Source organism: Aplidium turbinatum, chromosome 1, assembly GCF_918807975.1.
Source record: "Aplidium turbinatum chromosome 1, kaAplTurb1.1, whole genome shotgun sequence".
Classification (NCBI taxonomy): domain Eukaryota; kingdom Metazoa; phylum Chordata; class Ascidiacea; order Aplousobranchia; family Polyclinidae; genus Aplidium; species Aplidium turbinatum.
In genome coordinates, this window is record NC_137472.1 from 27383056 (window position 1) to 27403731 (window position 20676).

The following is a 20676-nucleotide window of genomic DNA, read 5'->3' on the forward strand; positions in this document are numbered from 1 at the left end:
ATTAGGCTATAATCAGTTCAGTTGTTTTTTTATTTCTGACCATCATATTAAAACAATACAGGTCAACATAGCAAAGGTCAAGAAAAAGGTAGAAGCGACAATGCTGTATTTTACCTCAGTAAACTTTTTTTACATGAGTAGCCTACACCAAATAAGCTTTCGAAAATAACAAAGGTTGTATCAAACATCATGTAGTTGGAACGGCATGCCTTTATTCCTAACGATCTGGTCACCTTAACGGTACTGATAGGTAGGACCTTGTTTGCAATAGGCTACAAACCCCATTTTTGCATGTGTACCAATATCGGAACATTTTTTAATGTATCTCCGAAACGAGGTACGTTTTAGACCGTCGCTTGAGAAGTGGTTGATACACATTTCCGCGATTGGTTTTCTTGATTAGGCTACTTAGCCTACTATTATTACCATATGGGTTAGGAATAATTTGTGGCATAAAAACGATGTTAGGAAGTGTATTATTGTTATTGATCGCTTAATGCTGATGTAAAGCCGCGATTTACTTACTTTGGATACTTGATGATAGGCTACTTCAATCTTGCAAAAATAAGTCATCGTATTAATTAGTCAATTATTATCATTCTATGTAATACCTCATGAAGGCAAGTTGGCCATGGTGGCCAACGTACCCACCCACGAAATGGGCCAACTTCCCTGCATGGCAACCACATTGCAAAAACTAAAATTTATGTCAAACTATCGAGCTTCTAACAACGGTTTCACAGTCAAAGTGAGCCTTAATAACCACTCTAGCGCTGCACTCACTAAATAATAACCTTTCTTATATAGTAAGAAAAAAATCACTCGACATCTAAAAAATTCTAAAATCCAAAAATTTCAAAAATCATAATTTTTCATACAAAAATCGTGCTCACATGTTTATACTGCTTGCTAGAGCCTCCCAACCTGGTGATAAGATAGTTTCAACAGCACTTTCTCAGTATGCGTACGATACGTAACAATGACTATTTTAGTTAAAAAATTATTTAGAGTGGGCCAACTTGCCTACTGGGCCAACTTACCTGAGTCTCCCCTACTGGTACTGGATTTGTATCACTATCAGCCTTACAAAAATTGAGGGCCGAATTTTTCCAGGACCTAGGCTAATAATAAGCTATAGCCTTATTAGCCTAATGGTTAATCCGGCCCTGGTCATCATATGGGCATCTCACCGGCCCGGTACCGCTCTTCTATGACCTTAATGTCCCAGTGGAACCTTTCTCCGTGCTCTTCACTTAGGCTAGGTCACCAAGGTTTGCAGGAAAACAATTTAAGTAGCTGATTAGATAGTGAACCTTGATACTCATCTTCACACCTAAATCTTTGAACTTGGAAAGTATATCTACCACCAATTCTTGGTAATTTTCAGCTTTTTTGTTTCCAAGGAATTTCTGTGTGACTAAAACAAACGATTGCCATGCAGCAGACTCCTTGTCTGTTAATAGACTGCACAAAGCGTGCATCTTTTATGAGTTTGCTGATCTGAGGGCCATCAAAAATGCCTGCTTTCAGCTTTTCGATGAGCAAAGCAGGAAATGCTCTGCAAATATTACGCGCCCGGCTCGGACCATGCGGCGCTAGTTCAACACTCAGAGTGTGCGCTTAAGCAACACATTTTAAGGACTGCTCTCCATTCCACTTTACCTAATGGATGGAATAATTCTCCGGCAACAAGACTTCTACAATCGGAAAACTTCACTTTGTCAATCTCGGTGACCGGCCCTGCGTCAAGAGCCTCTATATCAGTGGTTCCCAACCTGGGGTCTGCGGACCCCTTGGGGTCCGTGAGAAAGCATTTGGGGGTCCGTGATTACCTTGATGATTTTTGGAGAAAAAAAAAACGAAAAACGATCTTTTTACTTTCATTTCTCTCATTAAATTTGCTTACATTGAAAAAGTTTCGGCATGCCACTTTGGGTCACCTTAATATTCAAATAATACTGCTAACATTTCTTGAACAATTCATTCATTTTCTTATTTGAGCAACTGTTTAACCTGCTATTTGCCGCAGAAGCATAATTATTACAATAGTCAATAGTAGCCTATGTTAATTGAGTTTCAGGCAAAATTTAGGTAGGGGTCCGCAGAATTAATAATTTGTCTAAAGGGGTCCGTGACAACAAAAAAGGTTGGGAACCACTGCTCTATATTATACAAGTATACGAAACTACCAGAAATAACCTATCAAAGCTCTGTCAGTCCGAGGACAAAGATTCAAAACCAACCAAACCAAATATAATTGAAGCAGTCGCCAGTCGCATGCAAGGCTTTCACAAACTGCTTCATCAAACCAAGTTTGATGTGTAAGGGTGGAATGATAATTTTCTCTCTGGCAACTAAATGTTCATTGATGATGTTAGCTTCACCAACTCTCATGTAATCTGTAGGTTGCCACCCTTTTTTCACCAAGTGATTATTACGAGCTCGGCTATCCCACAAGCAGGTGAAACATAGATATTTTGTGTAGCCGCTTACTGTCAGTAGGCCTACTGAGCAAGCCAGGTTCAGCGCAGGGTGGATAGGGAAACGCTCTTCTCAGGGCGCGGCAGCTCCTCTGTCGAAAAGTACCGACGACCTACCGTACTGCAGCTGAACACCGAGGGCATTACGGCCAGCAAGCTCAGCATCATCTCCAGGAAATATGCTTACGCAGACGACCTGGCACTCCTGCACTCAGCAGGTAACTGGCAGTCAGTGGAGAGGAACCTCAGCCAAGACATGCAAACGCTATCAGCATACCTCCAGAAATAGAAGCTACAGCTCAGCAAGTCAAAGACAGTGTCGGCGGCCTTCCACCTTAACAACCGGGAGGCAAAACGTGAGATCAACATTGATGGGGAACACCTGCCCTACTGTGACGAACCTACATACCTCGGCATAACCCTGAACAGGTCACTCATCACGTACCGCCGGCACTTGAAGTCACTGCGCAAAAAAATATCTACACGCGTCGCACTTTTGAGGCGATTGGCGGGTTCCGGCTGGGGAGCTGGTGCTAAAACTCTTCGTACAGCTACCCTAGCCCTTGTTTATTCTGTAGCGATCCATTATTTCAACATATAAGTTTTCCTGCCTTTTACTAAAGTTTCTGTAATTTTCCATGCAACTGCTCCCAAAGAAAATAGAAGAAAGGGCGCACACAATAAAATGGTTTGTTCGTCCTTTGACGAGAGCTCTTTCAAATCGGACCAGCTCAAGCAGAGCTCACATACAACCAGCTCAGTTAGACCAGTTCAGCTCTCAGAAAAACATTAAATTGATTGTTTAATTAAAATGTAATAACTCGTAATAATGTTTCAGTAGTTTCACTATCCTGTAATTTCATTATTCTGTACTGTTTAAATTCAAATTGTATTATAGACCTACAACATTATACGAACACCGTCTGATAACTTAAAATTATAATTCGAATAATAATTGTGTGAAAATTAGTTCATGGAGTCAGATAGCCAAATTAGATAGATAGAAATTTCACCAAGCAGTTAGACAGCCTTCATCTTAATTCAACTTATAAACAAACCATTCTCATACTTAAATAACCTAAATAATAATTACCACAATTCCACCGCTGAGTATTGCGCGCCGGTCTGGCGTCGTAGTTTTCACACCCACCAGATTGATACCGCCATCAACGACGCACTGCGAACTGTGACTGGATGCCTGCGTCCCACTCCAACGGACTGCCTACCCATCCTAGCAAGCATCCAACCCGCTAAGCTACGCCGTAAAGGAGCCACGATTTCTCTCGGTTGCCGCGCTCTGGACTCCGACCATCTCCTCCATGCAACATGCAAGCGACCACCATCTATAAAGCAGCAGCTGAAATCAAGACGCCCCTTTGTGCCTGCCGCACAACAACTACTTAAGAACGCAGAAGAACTTGGTTTAAGTGCGGCATCTGGACAAACCACATGTGGAACACGGAGTGGCAAAATCACACCTCCACGCTCCGTGACTTCATACCCGACTCCGATCCCCGTCCACCAGGGATGTCCCTCGCAAGGCTTGCGTGGGTCAGGCTTAACCGCCTGCGAACTGACGTTGACTCGACCTGGAATCGATCTCAGATCTACCAGCACCAGAGGCGAAGGAGAAACCACTCGGCCACTGAGCTGGTCTTTAAGTAAAAGTAAATCTAGAGTTCTAGACCAACGGTGGGCAAACTGCGGCTGGCGAGCCGCATGCGGCACGTCAACATAAATTTTGTGGCTCTTGTATTGAATCGTAATATTACAAAAAATTAAGATTATAGAGCAAAGTGGGGCGGGTTGTCACAGGGGCGTGTTGTCACAGCACGATTTCCATGTGATAACCCAAGCGTATAACTACGAGTTTTCAATGGAAGGCATAGTTTTCAGTTCTCTTTCGTACAAGCAGTGAAGGTTAATAAATTTGTCACCACAGCAGAAATTATGAGGAGTGCCAATGAATTTTGGGCAAAATCAGGTTTTATAACTACACTAAAAAATGGTCTTGCAAACTAGATACCATTCGTTTGCTTTAAGCCTGCTCTTTTCATCATACCAAACAGATAAGACATGCAAGTAGAGATGTACACATGGTTGTTGAAACCACGTGATTTCATACCACGGGGCGTGTTGTCACAGCTGTGACTACACGCCCCATGGTGTGCATTTTTGATGTTAAGAAACATAAAAAAATATTTTTGCTTATACAACGAGGTAGGCTAGTATGCGTATTTGTTAAAATACAACGCATTTTTAGAAAAAAAAAATTAATATTAGATAAATGATACACACATATAATCGATAGTGACACATAATTCTCAAGATGACATTTTTATTGCTTTTGACAATGGGCATAAACTTTTTACCAATGTGTTGTAAATCAATTTCTTTGCATTTTGCATATTTGTTTATTCGTTTAGCCTGTATTAAAACCATTTTTTATTAGTTTCTGTCATATTTTAATCATAAAGCATGTGCAGAAATTTTGTGACAACACGCCCCGTGCTCTGTGACAACACGCCCCGGGGTGGAGCGTGTTGTCACAGCCCATTTACTTGCATTAAACATGCATTTATGTAAAAACGAAATAATCTAGAAAACCTTTAGCTGTAGCTAAAAGAAGTCGAATGATACCTCTTTCAATTGCACTATAGAGCATCTCGATACCATTGGCACAGAACGAGATATATGCTGATTTGTAAAAATTGTGACAATACGCCCCACTTTGCCCTACTTCATAAATATGTTGTCACGCGAATTCAACCAAGCAGTGGCGTAGCCTACCTAAGGTACAGGCCCGGATTTAGGGGGGGGCAGAGGGGGCAGGTGCCCCGGGCCCCCCGACTTTTGAAGGGCCCCCCTACGTGGAAAAATGTGATTTTGTGTTATTTTTTTCCTTTCAGCCTTTAAAGTTTCTGCAAATTGCTGTGCAGTGCTGGATTAATGCTATTGTAGACGTAGAGGTGGATTTTCGCGCCGTAGGCGCGAAAATTTTTTTGCAGGGGGGCCCCCCGATCTAAAAGTGCCCCGGGCCCCCCATCAGCTAAATCCGGCCCTGCTAAGGTATGGCAGGCATGGCTCGAGCCATTGGTGCCACATTGATAGAGGCGCGAAAATCGGTTGGTAAAAATTAAAATTTGTTACTTACACTTTCTCCAAAATCTAATTTGCACCCAATACATACTAAGATCAAAAAGGAGTCTCTCTTTTATTGCAGCCATTGTTAAACAATGGAATTGTGACGTTGCAAAGCAACATTGTGCCTCTCCCTGGCTCATTTTGCGTTCAGTCAGCAACAATTGGAAGTTTCATAAAGTCGCTAAGCAGCGATTAGTTGAAGCTTAGAAGTAGCACCAGCATTTACTTATTCATTTTTATAACAATTTATAACTTTGTAAAATCAAAACATCGTGCAACCTTGACAAATGAACGCTTGGAAGAATTAATTCGCACAGCATTAACAACTTATCGTCCAAATTTTCAGAGATTAGCGAGTCAAGTACAAAACTGATATGATCAATAATACAATATGGCATTTTATGTTGGGGTTCAAGCACACAAAAACTGCTCAAGAAAATTTCGACAATGCAAAATCCAATCATTCGCACAATAACCTTTAGCAACAGAAGAGCAAAACTTTCACTACTGTACCAAGGTCTCGACATACTTCCCATCACTAACTTGTATCAATTAGAAATTTCTAAATTTGTCTTTAAATTTAAAAATATGCTATTGCCAAGCTACTTTGAACCTTACTTTAAGGCAATTACTGAAGTACAATGCTATGGCACAAAAACTTTTCAAAAAAAATAACTTTTACTTACGTAGTGTCAGCTCAAGAAAAGGCCAAGGCAGTTTGAAATTCTTAGGCCCAAAAATATGGAATGATTTACCTTCAGAAGTAGTAGGGGCTACGAGTATAAAAACTTTTACAAAAAAACTTAAAATTTATTATATGAAAAAACTTTGTCTGTGACTGTTTTTATTGCCACAACCTTGATGAGTGTTATCGCAAATTTTTCGGATTGAACATTGTTGATACTACGTAGACCTAGGCCTACTACTCACGAACTGGTGCTAAGTAGCCTACTATTTATTAACGGCTGTCATCTCATTAACTGTAGCCTATTCAAGTCGGCCTATAAACTGACTGATTTTGTTAAGGTTTAAAGTTATATACTATGATTAGGCCTACTTTTAGTGTTCCTGCTTCGTCTTTTATGCTAGCAGTTAGAAGTTGTTGTTTATGCATAGTTTTTTTGTTTTGTTTTTTTTCTCATAACTTACTACTTTTGTAGGGCATGATTTTTTTTTTTATACTGTATTTGAATAAAACCACAGGAATTCACTTGACTGTCGCAGCAGTAAACAACTTTTCGTTTTCATTTTTTACGGAACTTGAGCTTATCCTGTTTTAACGCATATCTTGGTTTCAACGTAATGCCGATGTTTGACATTTGTCACATTAAAAACATGGGAAGCAGCTGACTCGATGACTAATCTAGTCTTTCGCTGCTTCCTGTCTATTGTAGATTCTAGTTATGGTGCTATTTTATTTGCATTGTCTATATTTTGTACCGTATACTTTTCTCGCAACAGACAAATGAAAGGTTTCTTTCTCTCTTATGTTATTTTGTGTCAACTGATTTTGCGGCTCGCCGGTGTTTATGTTTTATCCGCAAGCGGCTTTCTTTGAACAACTTTGCCCACCTCTGTTCTAGCTAGACTATACATGAACTGTCGTGATTCAATCAATCAATCAATCAATCAATGTTTTATTTGTCAGTAACAGGAACATAGGTACATGTTTGAAATATGCAATATACACAGTACAAAAGTTACACAAGTTCCCATACCGACAGGGAGACAACGAGACGACCATACAGTCTACTGGTCAATTGCCACCCTACGGAAATTAGGATTTTGCCATTTAATATGCTCGAAGTATTTTCTACGAATAAGGAGTTGCTGGAACAGATTGTTTCTGACAAAAAGTACTTGATACGTCATGGCTCGTATAAATGCAAAAATTTGTTTAAAGACTCTTGTTTCGTTTCGTATGAAAATTTAATTTTTCGGTTGTCCTTATTTTGGGGTCAATAACGATGGCAACTCTGCTCATAAGCTATTTTTAGTTTTTTACCTTTACCATATGTGGTCAACGTAGGCCAGCCTCTGCCTAAATAAAATTGTACCCTACTTTTGCAATGAAAAAAAGATGTCGAAATAAATTATCATGCACTAAGCCAGAAGTTGAAAGCAGTTACTTCCTCAACCATTTAGGCTTTAATGTCAAATTCAATACCGGTAACGTGTACGGGTACCTGGCAAGTGTTGATTGTAATTGTAGCCTATTTTTGTACTGTAGTATTTTCACATAAATTTTTTTATCTTTTTCATCTCTTTTCTAGGTTTGGTGGCTGTGCAAATTAAAAACATTGACATCCGCACACTGTTTTTGCATATTTTAAGCCTTTTGGTTTTGCCATCTTTCCCTTTTGTTGGTTCCAAATTCGTGTGTTTACTCTACCGTTCTCTACATGTTTGCGCCAGCAATGAAAAATAAATTGAATTGAAATTGAATTGAACGTATGTGGTTGTGGATAATTGCATTTAAGAAGTACCGTACAGTATTGAAAAATGGTGATTATAATATGCCTACCATAAGTTATGAAAACAGGTTTGGATCTCCTAAAACTTTCATATAATGTCAAAAAAATGCAATAAACTTTGTTTTGTTGTGTACGGTACTTATTACTCGTCAAACAAGTTATAGTTTGTTTCTTTTCAGCAAATTTACATATGGCTGATTTATAATAATAATTTGTTGTTGCAAGCACAGTAGTCCTATTAATCCCAATTTGATAAACACTACCGTAGCTTTTGGTTAAACATTAGTAGCTATATTTCATCAATATGAGTTGATGTGTTTAGATTGATGCCCCAAGTGTTGGGTTTAGCTATACTTTAGGGTAAAACAACTAAGAAAAAATGCTTCGTTGGCTTCGTGGTGATGAGAAAGAAAGGGAGCCAGAAATATTTGAGAATGTTGCATTAGGTTTGAAAAAACTGTATAAGAGCCGGTTAAGGCCACTTGAGGAAGCCTATAAGTTTTCTGACTATCATTCACCTCCTCTGGATGATGCAGACTTTGATTCTAAACCCATGATTCTCTTAGTCGGTCAATACTCAACAGGAAAAACAACTTTCATCAGATACTTGTTGGAAAAAGATTTTCCAGGAATGAGAATTGGTCCTGAGCCTACCACAGACTGCTTCATTGCTATAATGGCTGGAGACAAAGATAAAGCAACCGGTAATATTAATGAAGGTGTCATTCCAGGAAATGCACTTGTCATTGATAAGACGAAACCTTTTCGTGCATTGTCATCGTTTGGAAATGCCTTTCTTTCAAGATTGCAGTGTTCAATGATGGAAAATGAAGTTCTTCAAAGCATTAGTATCATTGACACACCTGGTATATTATCTGGGGAAAAACAGAGAGTAAATCGTGGATATGATTTTTCAAAGGTAAATCTAGTCGTTATAATAATAGTCTTATGTTGTCATTGATTTGCATACAGCTTCATTGACTTTGTAGTTTGTTAAAGTGACATACTTTCTGTTGGTGTTAAAGCTGGTTGTGCACAATGCCCATCAATTGGGAGAATAGTTTTCTTACATTGTTATTCACAACAAAGTTTGACTACTTGCACAGTTATTAGGCTACACAACTTTGTTGGCTGCATAGTGCATATGTATACAGTTCTTTATTGATGCTGTATTACTCTGCCATAAACAATTATGCTATGATACTGCTCTACCATGAGCAATTACTACTTAACAGTAGCTGTTAACAATTTTGCTAATAAATTTTTAATTGTAATTGAATATACATAACTAATTGTTTTAAGGTTTTAACATGGCTTGCTGAACGTGTGGATCGCATCATATTGCTGTTTGATGCTCACAAGCTTGACATATCTGATGAGTTCCATGAAGCACTGAACGCTGTCAAAATGTATGACTCTAAAATTCGCGTTGTTTTAAACAAAGCCGATCAAGTCAACACCCAGCAACTTATGCGAGTTTATGGTGCTCTTATGTGGTCATTAGGAAAGGTGATTTGATTAGAGGAGATGAATATGGCTATTGTGTCATTTTTTTCTATTTTATAGATATATATTTTGGTTAAATCAGTATATATATACAATGCAATCTTTAATTGATTGAAACCAAAGGCTTTTACAACTTTCTTTTTTCATCTTGTACAACTTACATTTTTGCCATAATTAATGCTCATAATCAGGGCTGCGATTTTTTTCTTTCTTGTCGAACGACCAAAAATTCTACGCTTGTTTGTCGAATAGTAATATGACGTCACAAGAGTCAGATTATAAGCGTTTGGCCGCGAGTTACCGCACAAGTTGTGTGGTATCAGAATCATTTACTTTAAGTTTTTAATCGCACGCTGGTTGAGTGATTCCATCTATGACGGCAAAAACATTGCCGTCGCCAAATCAACACACCTTGGATTGCTGCGACAATTGCCGTATGCTTTAATGTTTAATCAAACAAAATTTTATGCGCTTCTTCATCGCGTGTCACACGGCGGTAGCCCAGAGCATCACGCAAGCTATTTTATGTGCTGACAATGCTCTTGTGAACTGTAAAAAGTTTGCAACCTAATAAATACCGGCTTATTGTTACGCAAAAGTTATTCTTTCATGGAATACTTATTGTTTACCGGAGTCGTTGCGAATATAAATCATCGTGAAAGAAGATACAGTTAAAAAGTGGAATTTACCTGTTATAATATAGATTATATCAAACAGGAGGAAGTTAGTGTGGTATTTTGCAAAATTTGTAAAGAATTTTATGACAGAAACAAATCAAAGAATTGTTTATCCAAAAAGTAGTACAAAATTGGATAAACAATTCTTCGGCAGAAAAGAAAAATAATGCTTCTGATCATAATTTATGGCATTGCGCGTGCATGAACGGGCAGTTTTGCGTCTTCAAGTATTTCAGTGACGATGCGACAGCTTCATCCTCCCGTACAGCGTCTTATGATGCCGATTCTGACAGCTAGTTCTTTATCAAACAGACTCGTGTTTGCTCGCAGTACTCGTGTTTGCTCGCAGTACTCGTGTTTGCTCGCAATTGTGACGAAATTATGTTAGTGTAAACGTAAATTGAGGCAATCATCCCGCAGTGAGATATTAATTTGTTACCGGTACCTGGTTGAACAACTAACGTTATTTTATGATAATTCAAAGTCGCTAGATGTCGAATTAATGTAAAACAAACGTAAATTTCTTCTTGGGCATCGTTACGCAGGCAGCAAAATTCGTTATTTTTGCATTGACTTCACATTTGTAGACGTTGAATCAATGTAAAAATGATGATTTTTGCTGTCTGGGTACGCAATGTAACTCGCCAGGAAATTTAAATAGATTTGTGCTGACTCGAACGTTGAATCAACCCAAAATTAACTTACTTTTCCCTCTGAGTTATTTGACGTGATTTAACGTAACAGCGTGCGTGTCGCTACTTTTGGTACTATTACAACACTACAAATCAAACAGTGCGGTCGTGACTCGTGATAGACTACTCTAGCCAGCTGGGTTGTGTGCTTTTGTGAATGCAAATGCATAATCGCCCATTACGTAATCACAGAAACCCTTTTAGTGGATGGAAGTCAAGTTGCAACCGTGGTTATCTGTCTACTATTCTTTATTCACATTGCAAAACGTTTCTGCAATCTTGGAACAACAATTGCATAAGTCAGACATAAATCCAAACTTGCAAACACGTTGACATTTAAAGTAGCCTACTTCGGTTATTTTATCTATAAAAGAAACCCGTTGTGTCGAATAGCACAAAACGTGTGTGGCGAAATGTTTGATGCCAGGCGTTGGAACTTCGATCAAAGCATTCTCCCGTAGTGTTCAAAATGGCGGCGCTGATGCCTTGAGAGTTTCTCATGTGAAGAGTCGCTTTTAGACCTTGCTTTAAAGTAGCCTACCTGGCGCAAGAAAGTTTACGTAAGCCAGCACTCTTATGATTGCATCACGTGATGTCCCCCCCTGATTGTTCCTCGACCTGACGATGTTTAGTCCTCTCTCAGTTTTTTTTCCTTTTTATTTTCCTCTTTTTTTTTGTTTTTTTGTTTTGTAAGGCACGGCGTTTGTCGAATAGTGATGGCGCGTGTCGAGTGACCTCGTCACCGAAAAAAGCAAAAATCACAGCCCTGCTCATAATGTCATGTATTTTGACACCTCGTTTTTCAATGTCATCACTTTATCAGCTAACTTTCATTTTGATCCAAGTGAGCTATCAGTGAACGTTTTAAATCCAGCATTGAATTTAGATAAATCGCATTTAGCATTGAGCTTAATCAAATAAATTTGTGAATTGCGTAGAAATCTATTCATTTATTTTATATATTATATATATTCAAAGTAAGAATGTGGAGCAACAAACTGGTACATAAAAACACACGATTGACTGGATTGGCAACAAAAGGGAGATGCCTTTGCTCTGCAGTGGGCTACCACAGGCTGAAAATGATGATGATTCTATTTATTCGTAAAATTTTGTCATGCGGTTGCTTAGAAATGAGTTGTAAAACACACTACGCAAACTATTTACCAAGTTAATAGTTTGAAAAACACAAAATGGCCTGTTTCGGTGAGTCCGATCCCTATTTGGTGATTTTTTCAATTTTTTTTTTAAATTATTGGCCACTGTAGCCTAATTATCATTGCCGTTTTAGGGTTAGGGATTAAGGGTTAGAGGTTAGGAACTCACCGAATCGGACTCACTGAATAGTAGCAAACCCTGAAAAACAATATGGAATTCAGTAACCCAAGCTGCAAAAGAAGAACATTGTTCACTAACAATATACTCTGTTTCTGTGGCACATTATCACACTGCTAATTCATAGTTTGTCACTTGAAATAATATGAAGCTGCAGAAAACAGTGTGGTTTGTTTCAATTGTTTGTCAATGTCACCTAGTGTGCTGTATTGTTAATTAGAGCTGGGCAATATTGGTAAAATAATTTCCGATACGATATTACCATTTGAAAATAAAACGATATTATCTAAGTTTCGATAATTTACGGCAAATCGCAAAGCCTGGCTTTCTATAACTGCATGAAAAACATACTGAGCACTGGTACTGAAATGAACAACATTTATTGCAAACAATGCTGCGATTTAACTGTCGCAAACTAAAGATTTTTGGACAAAAATGTCAGCATGTTGACATTGCAGGGTTTTAGGCACGATCTCTTCTTGGAAACAATTGAGCCACTAAGTGAAAACACCCTTTCACTACTAACACTGGTGGTTTGAATGCACAGAAGTTTTCTTGCAACTTTTGCTAGTGAAGGAAAAGTCAGTGCATTAGCTCGCCACCATGTACAGATGCAGCTATCCTTGTTAATAGTTTTTGATGCAAAATAGAGATGCAGCTGTGAGTAGCAAAACAAAATAAAGTATCTACCCTACGGCCGCTACACTCTGCTACGATATGCTACGTAAATTAAGTCAGCTTGCAAGTTTCCTATCGTATTTACCGGACTTCATCCTTCGCAACAACGCAACACCTGGGAATCAATAAGTAGGATTGCGTAATCACAAAGACTGCTTGTAATGCGTAAACATTGCACACACACTTGAGGGTTGTGTGCGCAATGCCATATCGATGCGCAATGCAATGTCAGACTGCTCGCAATGCGTAAACAATGCACACACACACTGGGTTGTCTGCGCATGCGATGTCTGTGTCACTGTGCATCGATGTCTGTGTCACTGCGCATGCGAAAATGTTGCTATAATTTCATTACATTTATAAACGATAAAATTGGAGCTTGCAAAGTATTATATGGGAAATGGTTGTTAGTTTGCAAAACACTTTAAACTTTAAAATGTTTAGACCAGTAGTTCTTACCCAGGGAGCACACCCCCCTCGGGGACATCAACCACTTCTCATCGGAGGCCGAGCTCTAAATGATATATAGTCTTTATACAGTGTGCAGTGGTTTCAATGTTCTAAAGGCTTACTATTTTGTGCAGTTTTTAGGGTTTTTTTAATACTGAGAATTATTGACAGGGTTATATTCAGACAGAGCTTTTGTTGCAATTGTTCTGCAATCTAGCTTCGTTATATCTGAAAAAGAATAAAATCCATTTAGTGCTAGTAGTCATTGTATTATTTATCGCCAAGCGTTAGCATCTAAAACTTTGCCTTCAGTAAACCAATAAAGGGTGTTTTAAACTTAGTAAACAAAGTAATCAACTTTACCAAAGCTGGATGTTTATAAAACTGGAGCTCTTTACAGTCATCTTTTCTGTAAGTGTAAGGACATACAGTCTGATTGTAATATTGCTTTTTCTCACACAAAACCTGGCTTTTTCACACGAATGTTTGATAGTTCTCCAAAGAAACGTGCCATTGAAATTTTGTTATTCAAGCTCTGGAAGAGTCAAGTTGAACAAGGAAATCCAGTGAGCTTCAGTAACTTGGATGCTGGCCATAAATGATAAGTTTGAGTGGATAAATCAAGCAACAACTAATCTAAATGTCTTGAAAGTTAAAGTCATAAAATAGTTTTCAGATATAGAAGAAAACCTGGAAATCTATCAAAAATATTTTGAAGAACCACAAAAAGAGTTTTTATCTTCAAGTTTAAACTCGCTGCCAAGTAGGCTGCCTAAGACCTTGAAGAACTGGAACTCGAGACTTTCTTTCTATTTACTCACATGTCTCAACTCAGGAAGTTCTAATTCTTCAAATACAATGCTGAGATTTAAATATTTTTGTGAAGCTTAATTTCCTACTGTAGTGTCAGTTAAGACCAAGGACAGCATGAGAGTTGAAGACTTAAGCTAGGTTGCACAATTTTTGGAGTTTAAACCTCGAATTAAAAATCTAGTTGCTGAAGAAGCAATATCAAGTACGACGTCTATCTAACTTGTGCGTGATCAATAAATATATATATACACAAAAAAAAACATAATTGCATTTAGTGATACTGTCCCTTATTGTTCATAATGGGGCGCAAACATAGGCGTCATTTCAGGGGTGCGAAGGGTGCTTGAGCACCCCAAAATGAAAATCTAAGGTAACAACATAAATGTGAGAGCACCCCTGGGCCCTGGTTTGCATACAAAATACACCGATTCAAATGGAAATTTGCATTGCTAAATAACGTTTTTTTTTCTTTCTTGAAAGTCGTTTCACCAAAGCGCAATATTTTCAGTGTTTTACATTTGTGGGTGGCACGCAGCGCCACACATATCAAAGGCAGACATGATTGTACTATTGCGTAACAATTAAGCACAAACACGCGCACTGCGTCAAGAAGTGCTGTTTTCTACTCAAACCTCTACAAAAACATTCTGCAAACGGCGTCAGATGCAATCGTTAGCCGTTTCCCTTCTTCATCATACCGAATGGCAGACTTGCTACTAGAGCTGCTAGAGAATCCCACAATGAAAGAAGCCGATGTTACGAAAGTAAGCAAATTTAATGATGGTGACTGGGAACGCAAGGATTTGCTGCGTGAACGCAAACAGTGGTTCGCTTGTTGCAAACGTGACGGTGATGTTGTGACAGTGAATACGCTACGTCAGAAATTCATTGCACAGCCCTCAATGGTCGATATAATGCCAAATATATATGCAGCTTTGGTAACTTACATTGTTATGCCGACTTCTTCCTGTGAAGTCGAACGTTCCTTTTCGTTATTACGACGCTTGAAGACCTACCTTCGCAGCACTCAAACGCAACAACGACTGAACAATTTGGCCGTTACAGGTAGTCATCACAAATTGGCGGAGAAATTAAACATGGAAGAACTTGTCACGGAGTTTGTTTCCAAGACAACGACCCGCAGAAACAAATTTGGATGTGATTAATTTATAGCAAGCCGCATTATAAGGCAGACGTGAACAAATTAAAGTCGAATATATTTCAATATTCAATGTAAGATCACTTTCGCCTCGCATGTAATACTTGTTTTCATTTCTATCTGATCGTTTGACATACCGCTGCAGTCTATATTGACAGCCTATATTGACAATTTTCATAAGATAACTTAGAGCAGTGCTCCGCAACCGGTGTGCCGCGGCACACCACTGTGCCGCGAGGCGATGCTAGGTGTGCCGCGAGATAACTATCATCAGAAAATACTTTTTGAAAAGAAAGGAGTTTTTATGTTTTAAAAATTCGCGCTTTACCACTGCAAGACAACTCAAACTCTAGTTAGACTTCCCACAGTGCATTTATGATGTTTTGCCTCACATTTGAAGTTTTTGCACTGGGTGGGCTGCCCCAGTTTAAAAAAAGGCAGGTTAACGTGGTTAGTGTATTTTTAGAAGTCAGGCTAGGTCATTTGGAATTGTCAGTCAGCAGTGTTTAATAAAAATTTTCGTAATATTAAAAGCATAGCTGTTAAGTGTAGTACGTTTTATCAATGGCGACTCCATAACAAACGAGTATTTATTTTGAAAAAGAACTTCCAGAACGAACGACTGGCCAGGAAATTTTTAGAGAGACCAACGAGTTTTTCATAACCCATGGTATCCATTGGAATAACTGGATTATCGTTTCCACAAATGGTGCTTCAGCAATTGTGGGCGAAGGAAAAAATTTTGCTGCATGGGTAAAACGTCAAAATCCAGCAATTCAACTTACGCATTGCTGCTTACACAGGGAAGCCTTGATGATCAAAAATTTGCCAACGGAGCTGACAGGAACAATGAACGAATGTATCCAAATTGTTAACTTCATAAAAGCAAGAGCTTTGAATTCAAGCATTTTTTCATTGCTATGCGAAGAAATTGGATCAGAACATCAATCACAGCTATTTTACACTTCTGTGCGTTGGCTTTCTTGGGGAAAAGACCTCGCAAGACTTTTCGAGCTACGGCATGAAATAAGTCAATTCTTATTAAATCAGAACAACCATGATTTGTATAAACATCTTGCAGATAATCATTGAATTGCCAAACTTGCATGTATGACCGACATATATGAACTCTCGAATGAACTCAATATCAAAATGAAAGGCAAAGGTGAAACATACTGACATGTTCTGACAATATAAGATTTAAAGAGAAAATAGTTCTCTGGAAAAACGAGTTAAGAAGAGGATCACTGAAAATGTTTCCCAAAAGCAACCTAAATAGTATTGATAAAAAATTAATGTTTGATTTGGTCAAAGAGCACTTAACTTTGTTACATGAGAAATATGACCATTACTTTTTCACAATTAACACGGAACAATACGATTGGATCCGAAATCCTTTTGCGGCTAATGTTGAAATATCAACGCAAGACTTGACTTTGCCTGTTAGAGAAAACTTTCTTGAAGTACGAAATGACAGAACTTTGATATCAAAATTCAGCGATGTTCCACTTGATGAGTTTTGGATTTCTATTGAAGAAGAATACAAGCAAATTTCGCAGCCTGCTATTAAAATTCTGCTCCAGTTTTGCACCACTTATTTGTGTGAACAAAGTTTTTCTACTTTGGTATTGATCAAAAACGATAAAAGATCCTGCAAGAAATTTATGGTGAACTTCGAGTTATTCTTTCAAATATTGCGCCGAACATACAGCGACTGTGCTCATTGAAACATTTTTTTTACATTTTGAAAATGTGTCGGCCGAATTGTGCCGCAGAGTTTTAAAGAGTTTTTAAGTGTGCCGTGAGTGAATAAAGGTTGCGGAGCACTGACTTAGAGCACCCCTAATTTCGTCAAATTTTTTAAAAAAATTACGCCAATGGGCGCAAAGCATGTGATGATTGCTAAAAGGAGGTGTGGAGTTGTGTCTAAGCAAAAGTTAAGAACCACTGGTTTAAACAAAACTAATAAACAAAGCAGAAAATAAAATTATTTGATTTCTCATTGTTTAGGCTACTGACTGCTGAGTTTTAATTGCCACAACTTGAATTGTAAAACGAATCTTCAGGTTCCTTATTTGTATTGTAAGAAGATATTTCACTCACACATATTTTCACTTTCATATCATCACAGCTAGTTAAGTGGTCTGGTGATGTTATGCTTTTAGTCTTACAACGGTTATGTTCAACCCACACCAGTACACCAGTGGTTTTCAACCAGGGTTCTGCGGAACCCTAAGGTTCCGCCAGTAAGTCTAGGGGTTCCGCAAGTTTACTTTGAATCCGAGAGTCTATTATATTATTATATGCATGTTATTTAAATATAATCAAATATTGATTAGGTTTGCCACTATTAATAAATTTGCTACACTTTTGTTTAACACGTTTGCTGCGATCCCGAATTTTCGTTGTTTTCTTGTGGTGCGATTACCTTTAACTTTCTGCTTTCCCGCCAAATTTCGTCGATATGTTTTCTTCGCTTCAAGGAGTTCTTGCAAACAGTTTAATCGTTTGTACCCTGTGGGTCAAATCGCCGAGACCGTGTTAGAGATCGTTTTGTTTCACCAGTATTTTACAGTTTGTATTTTTATTGTACATAAATAAATCTGACTGTAGAGATGTACCGATACCAATATTGTGGCCGATACCGATCCCGATACCGATATCACTTTTTTAGGCCGATACCGATACTGATACCGATATTTTGGCCGATACTTTGGTGTTACAAAAAGATGCAATTTTGGTATTTGCAAGGTATTATATCAAATGCTAAGTTTTACCTTATTTGCATAAAACTATTAAAAAAAGCTTTCAATTGGTATAATTTATTAAAGATTCAAGAATCCAATCTCAACGCATTTTTGTGTCATAATAGTAGGTTTTAGTAATGAAAGGCCACCATAATTGAGGACTAGGGTATAAGGGAAGAAACATTACATCATAATTGGGGTTTCTGAAAAATTAAATAAAGTGTTTGCGCAAACTCTCCACGGAATGGCCCGTTTCGGTGAGTCCGATTCGGTGAGTCCGATCTCTTAACGGGGGATTTTTTCAATTTTTTTTTTAAATTATCTGGTACAATAGCCTAATTATCATTGCCGTTTTAGGGTTAGGGGTTAGGAGTTAAGGTTAGGGGTTAGAAATTAGGAACTCACCGAATCAGACTCACCGAATCGGACTCACCGAATAGTAGCAGACCCAACTCTCCAAATAGGCCAGGGCTTCCCGATTCGTTTATCACCCCACACCCCATGGGATTGATGAAGCCAATCTCGCACCCCCTGTTTTGAAGCGGAGTGTTTCTGAGAAAAAATTCAAAATATGTACAAAGATCACGCAGAAAAGCAGCTCACCATCCTTTATATGGCTAATAAATAGGAAAAAGGGCAGCCTTCAACAACACGATCACACAAAATCAGCAGCGTGGCCAGGAATTTTGAGAGGGGGCTTTTTGAAGACTGGGGGCGAAGCCCGACGGCGTGTTCGTGTAAGACGGCACCCAGCAGCGGGAGGGCTGGGGGGATTCCCCCAGAAAATTTTGAAAACGTACTTTGAATTTGGTGCATTCTGAGAGCATTTTAAACAAAAACGTGGGTATGAATATTCCTGTAAAATGGTGCTATCAGGTGGCATAGCAAAAGGATAAGATCATGTTTTCTTCGGCATTTTTCGGAAATAAAGCTAAGTCTCTATGTTTTCATGTTGCTAATTCCTGGCTGAGATGTTTGAATGTTTGGTATTGCCAAAACTCGCTCATTTTAATGCAGTTTGGTTTAAAATTAGGCAATTTTTTTTTAGACTCAAAGCATCATTCTTAAGCATAAAGAGACTGAAATCATCATTTTCAATATCGTGACGTCACGCGCGTGCCAAAAGGGGAGGTTGTAACCCCCAACCCCCCTTGGCTACGCCACAGCACAAAATGCAAAATCAAATAAATAATGAAATAACACAAACTGAGAACACAATGACGTTAATCGAGATCTATGACCTTTCTCCTGCCTTTACGAAATTATCTGTTCAACCAGTAGCTGACACTTTCCTTTTCGTAAGTCAATCCACAGTCTATAACGTGAAAAACTTCGTTCTCGTTTAAAATGCGTTCTTTCCTAATGCGTATGATAAGAAATTGCCAACAATGAGCAAATTGCTGACACAATATAATCGCATTATCCCTCACCAATCGAGCGACGTTCGGACCACAGCCTTTTTGTTACTTGTCGGGTGGTATTTTCTTGTTGTTGTGCATTGTGCTGTATAGGCCAACATAGAATGCTCTAAGAGATAAGCACCACCTCCATCGTTAAAAAAAATTCATCTCCATATACGGTATAGCTCTTTTTCCTCGGTGGATTCTCGCACCCCTAGAAACAGCTACTCGCACCCCCTGGGGGTGCGAGCACCCCCAATCGGGAAACCCTGAAATAGGCTATCATAATTGATAATAAGATGTAAAATGTAAACCAAGTGATTTGTGTAGTCGTACAAAAACTATTCGACAAGTAATATGCTGCGAAAGTAATAAGGCGTTTGCTGCAAATTTTCTGCAGAAGCAAAGATATAGATTTTTTAAAGTAATAACTAACGTCACATTGATGAAGAAAAATAAAAACCTGTTCAAATTTTTGATACCTCACACTCCCATGACTTCATGCGCACACCTTTTGGCATTGTTTGCTTACAGTGATTCTTTCACTCAAACAAAACGTTTTGTTTCAGAAGTTTTGCGTTGTTCGATTCTTAAGTTGTGAAGGAGACTCAATTTCTCCAATATTTATCATTTGTGTTTCTTTTTTACTCTCAACAGAGGATAAAACCAGGCCAAGACCACCCAGGCAGCAAAAATGCACAATCCCCCATCGCCCCCACCCTGCTAAACGTCCAAAAAAACTATGCAACCCGGCTGCCCCAGCAAGCCGGCTCCACCAGTCCGCAACCCAACTTCCACCCCTCGCTGCAACATACCCACCAAGCCCAAACAATTCCACGGCATAACTAGCAGGCCCAACACGAAAGCAATGGGACTACGAATCCTCACCAAACCAATCAAAACGGTCCTGCCGCGCCCAAGACGACAACCCCACCGCGAAGAAAAGAGCGCCCCTCCCGGCCACCAGCACAAGGCCGAGCACCCACCAGCACAGCGAGCAGCTGGGACCCGCCAACCACAACGGTGCAGCTTCCACACTAGCCATTTCAATTCTTGTCGATGTCAATTCTTGCTGCGAAACGGCTGCCGAGAAACATATAGTTGATTGGATGGTCTAAATG

General features: G+C 38.9%; 1 protein-coding gene across 1 annotated transcript in view; it reads left to right on the top strand.

Moving 5' to 3' along the window:
• The first annotated feature begins 8425 nt into the window (after positions 1 to 8425).
• Positions 8426 to 20676, top strand: part of LOC145772151 (EH domain-containing protein 3-like) — a 30063-nt gene continuing 17812 nt past the window's right edge. The window contains exons 1-2 of the mRNA XM_082583996.1: positions 8426 to 9017; positions 9401 to 9607. Coding sequence (XP_082440122.1) covers positions 8478 to 9017; positions 9401 to 9607 — 747 coding nt within the window. The 5' untranslated portion in view covers positions 8426 to 8477. The remainder of the gene's footprint in view (positions 9018 to 9400; positions 9608 to 20676) is intronic.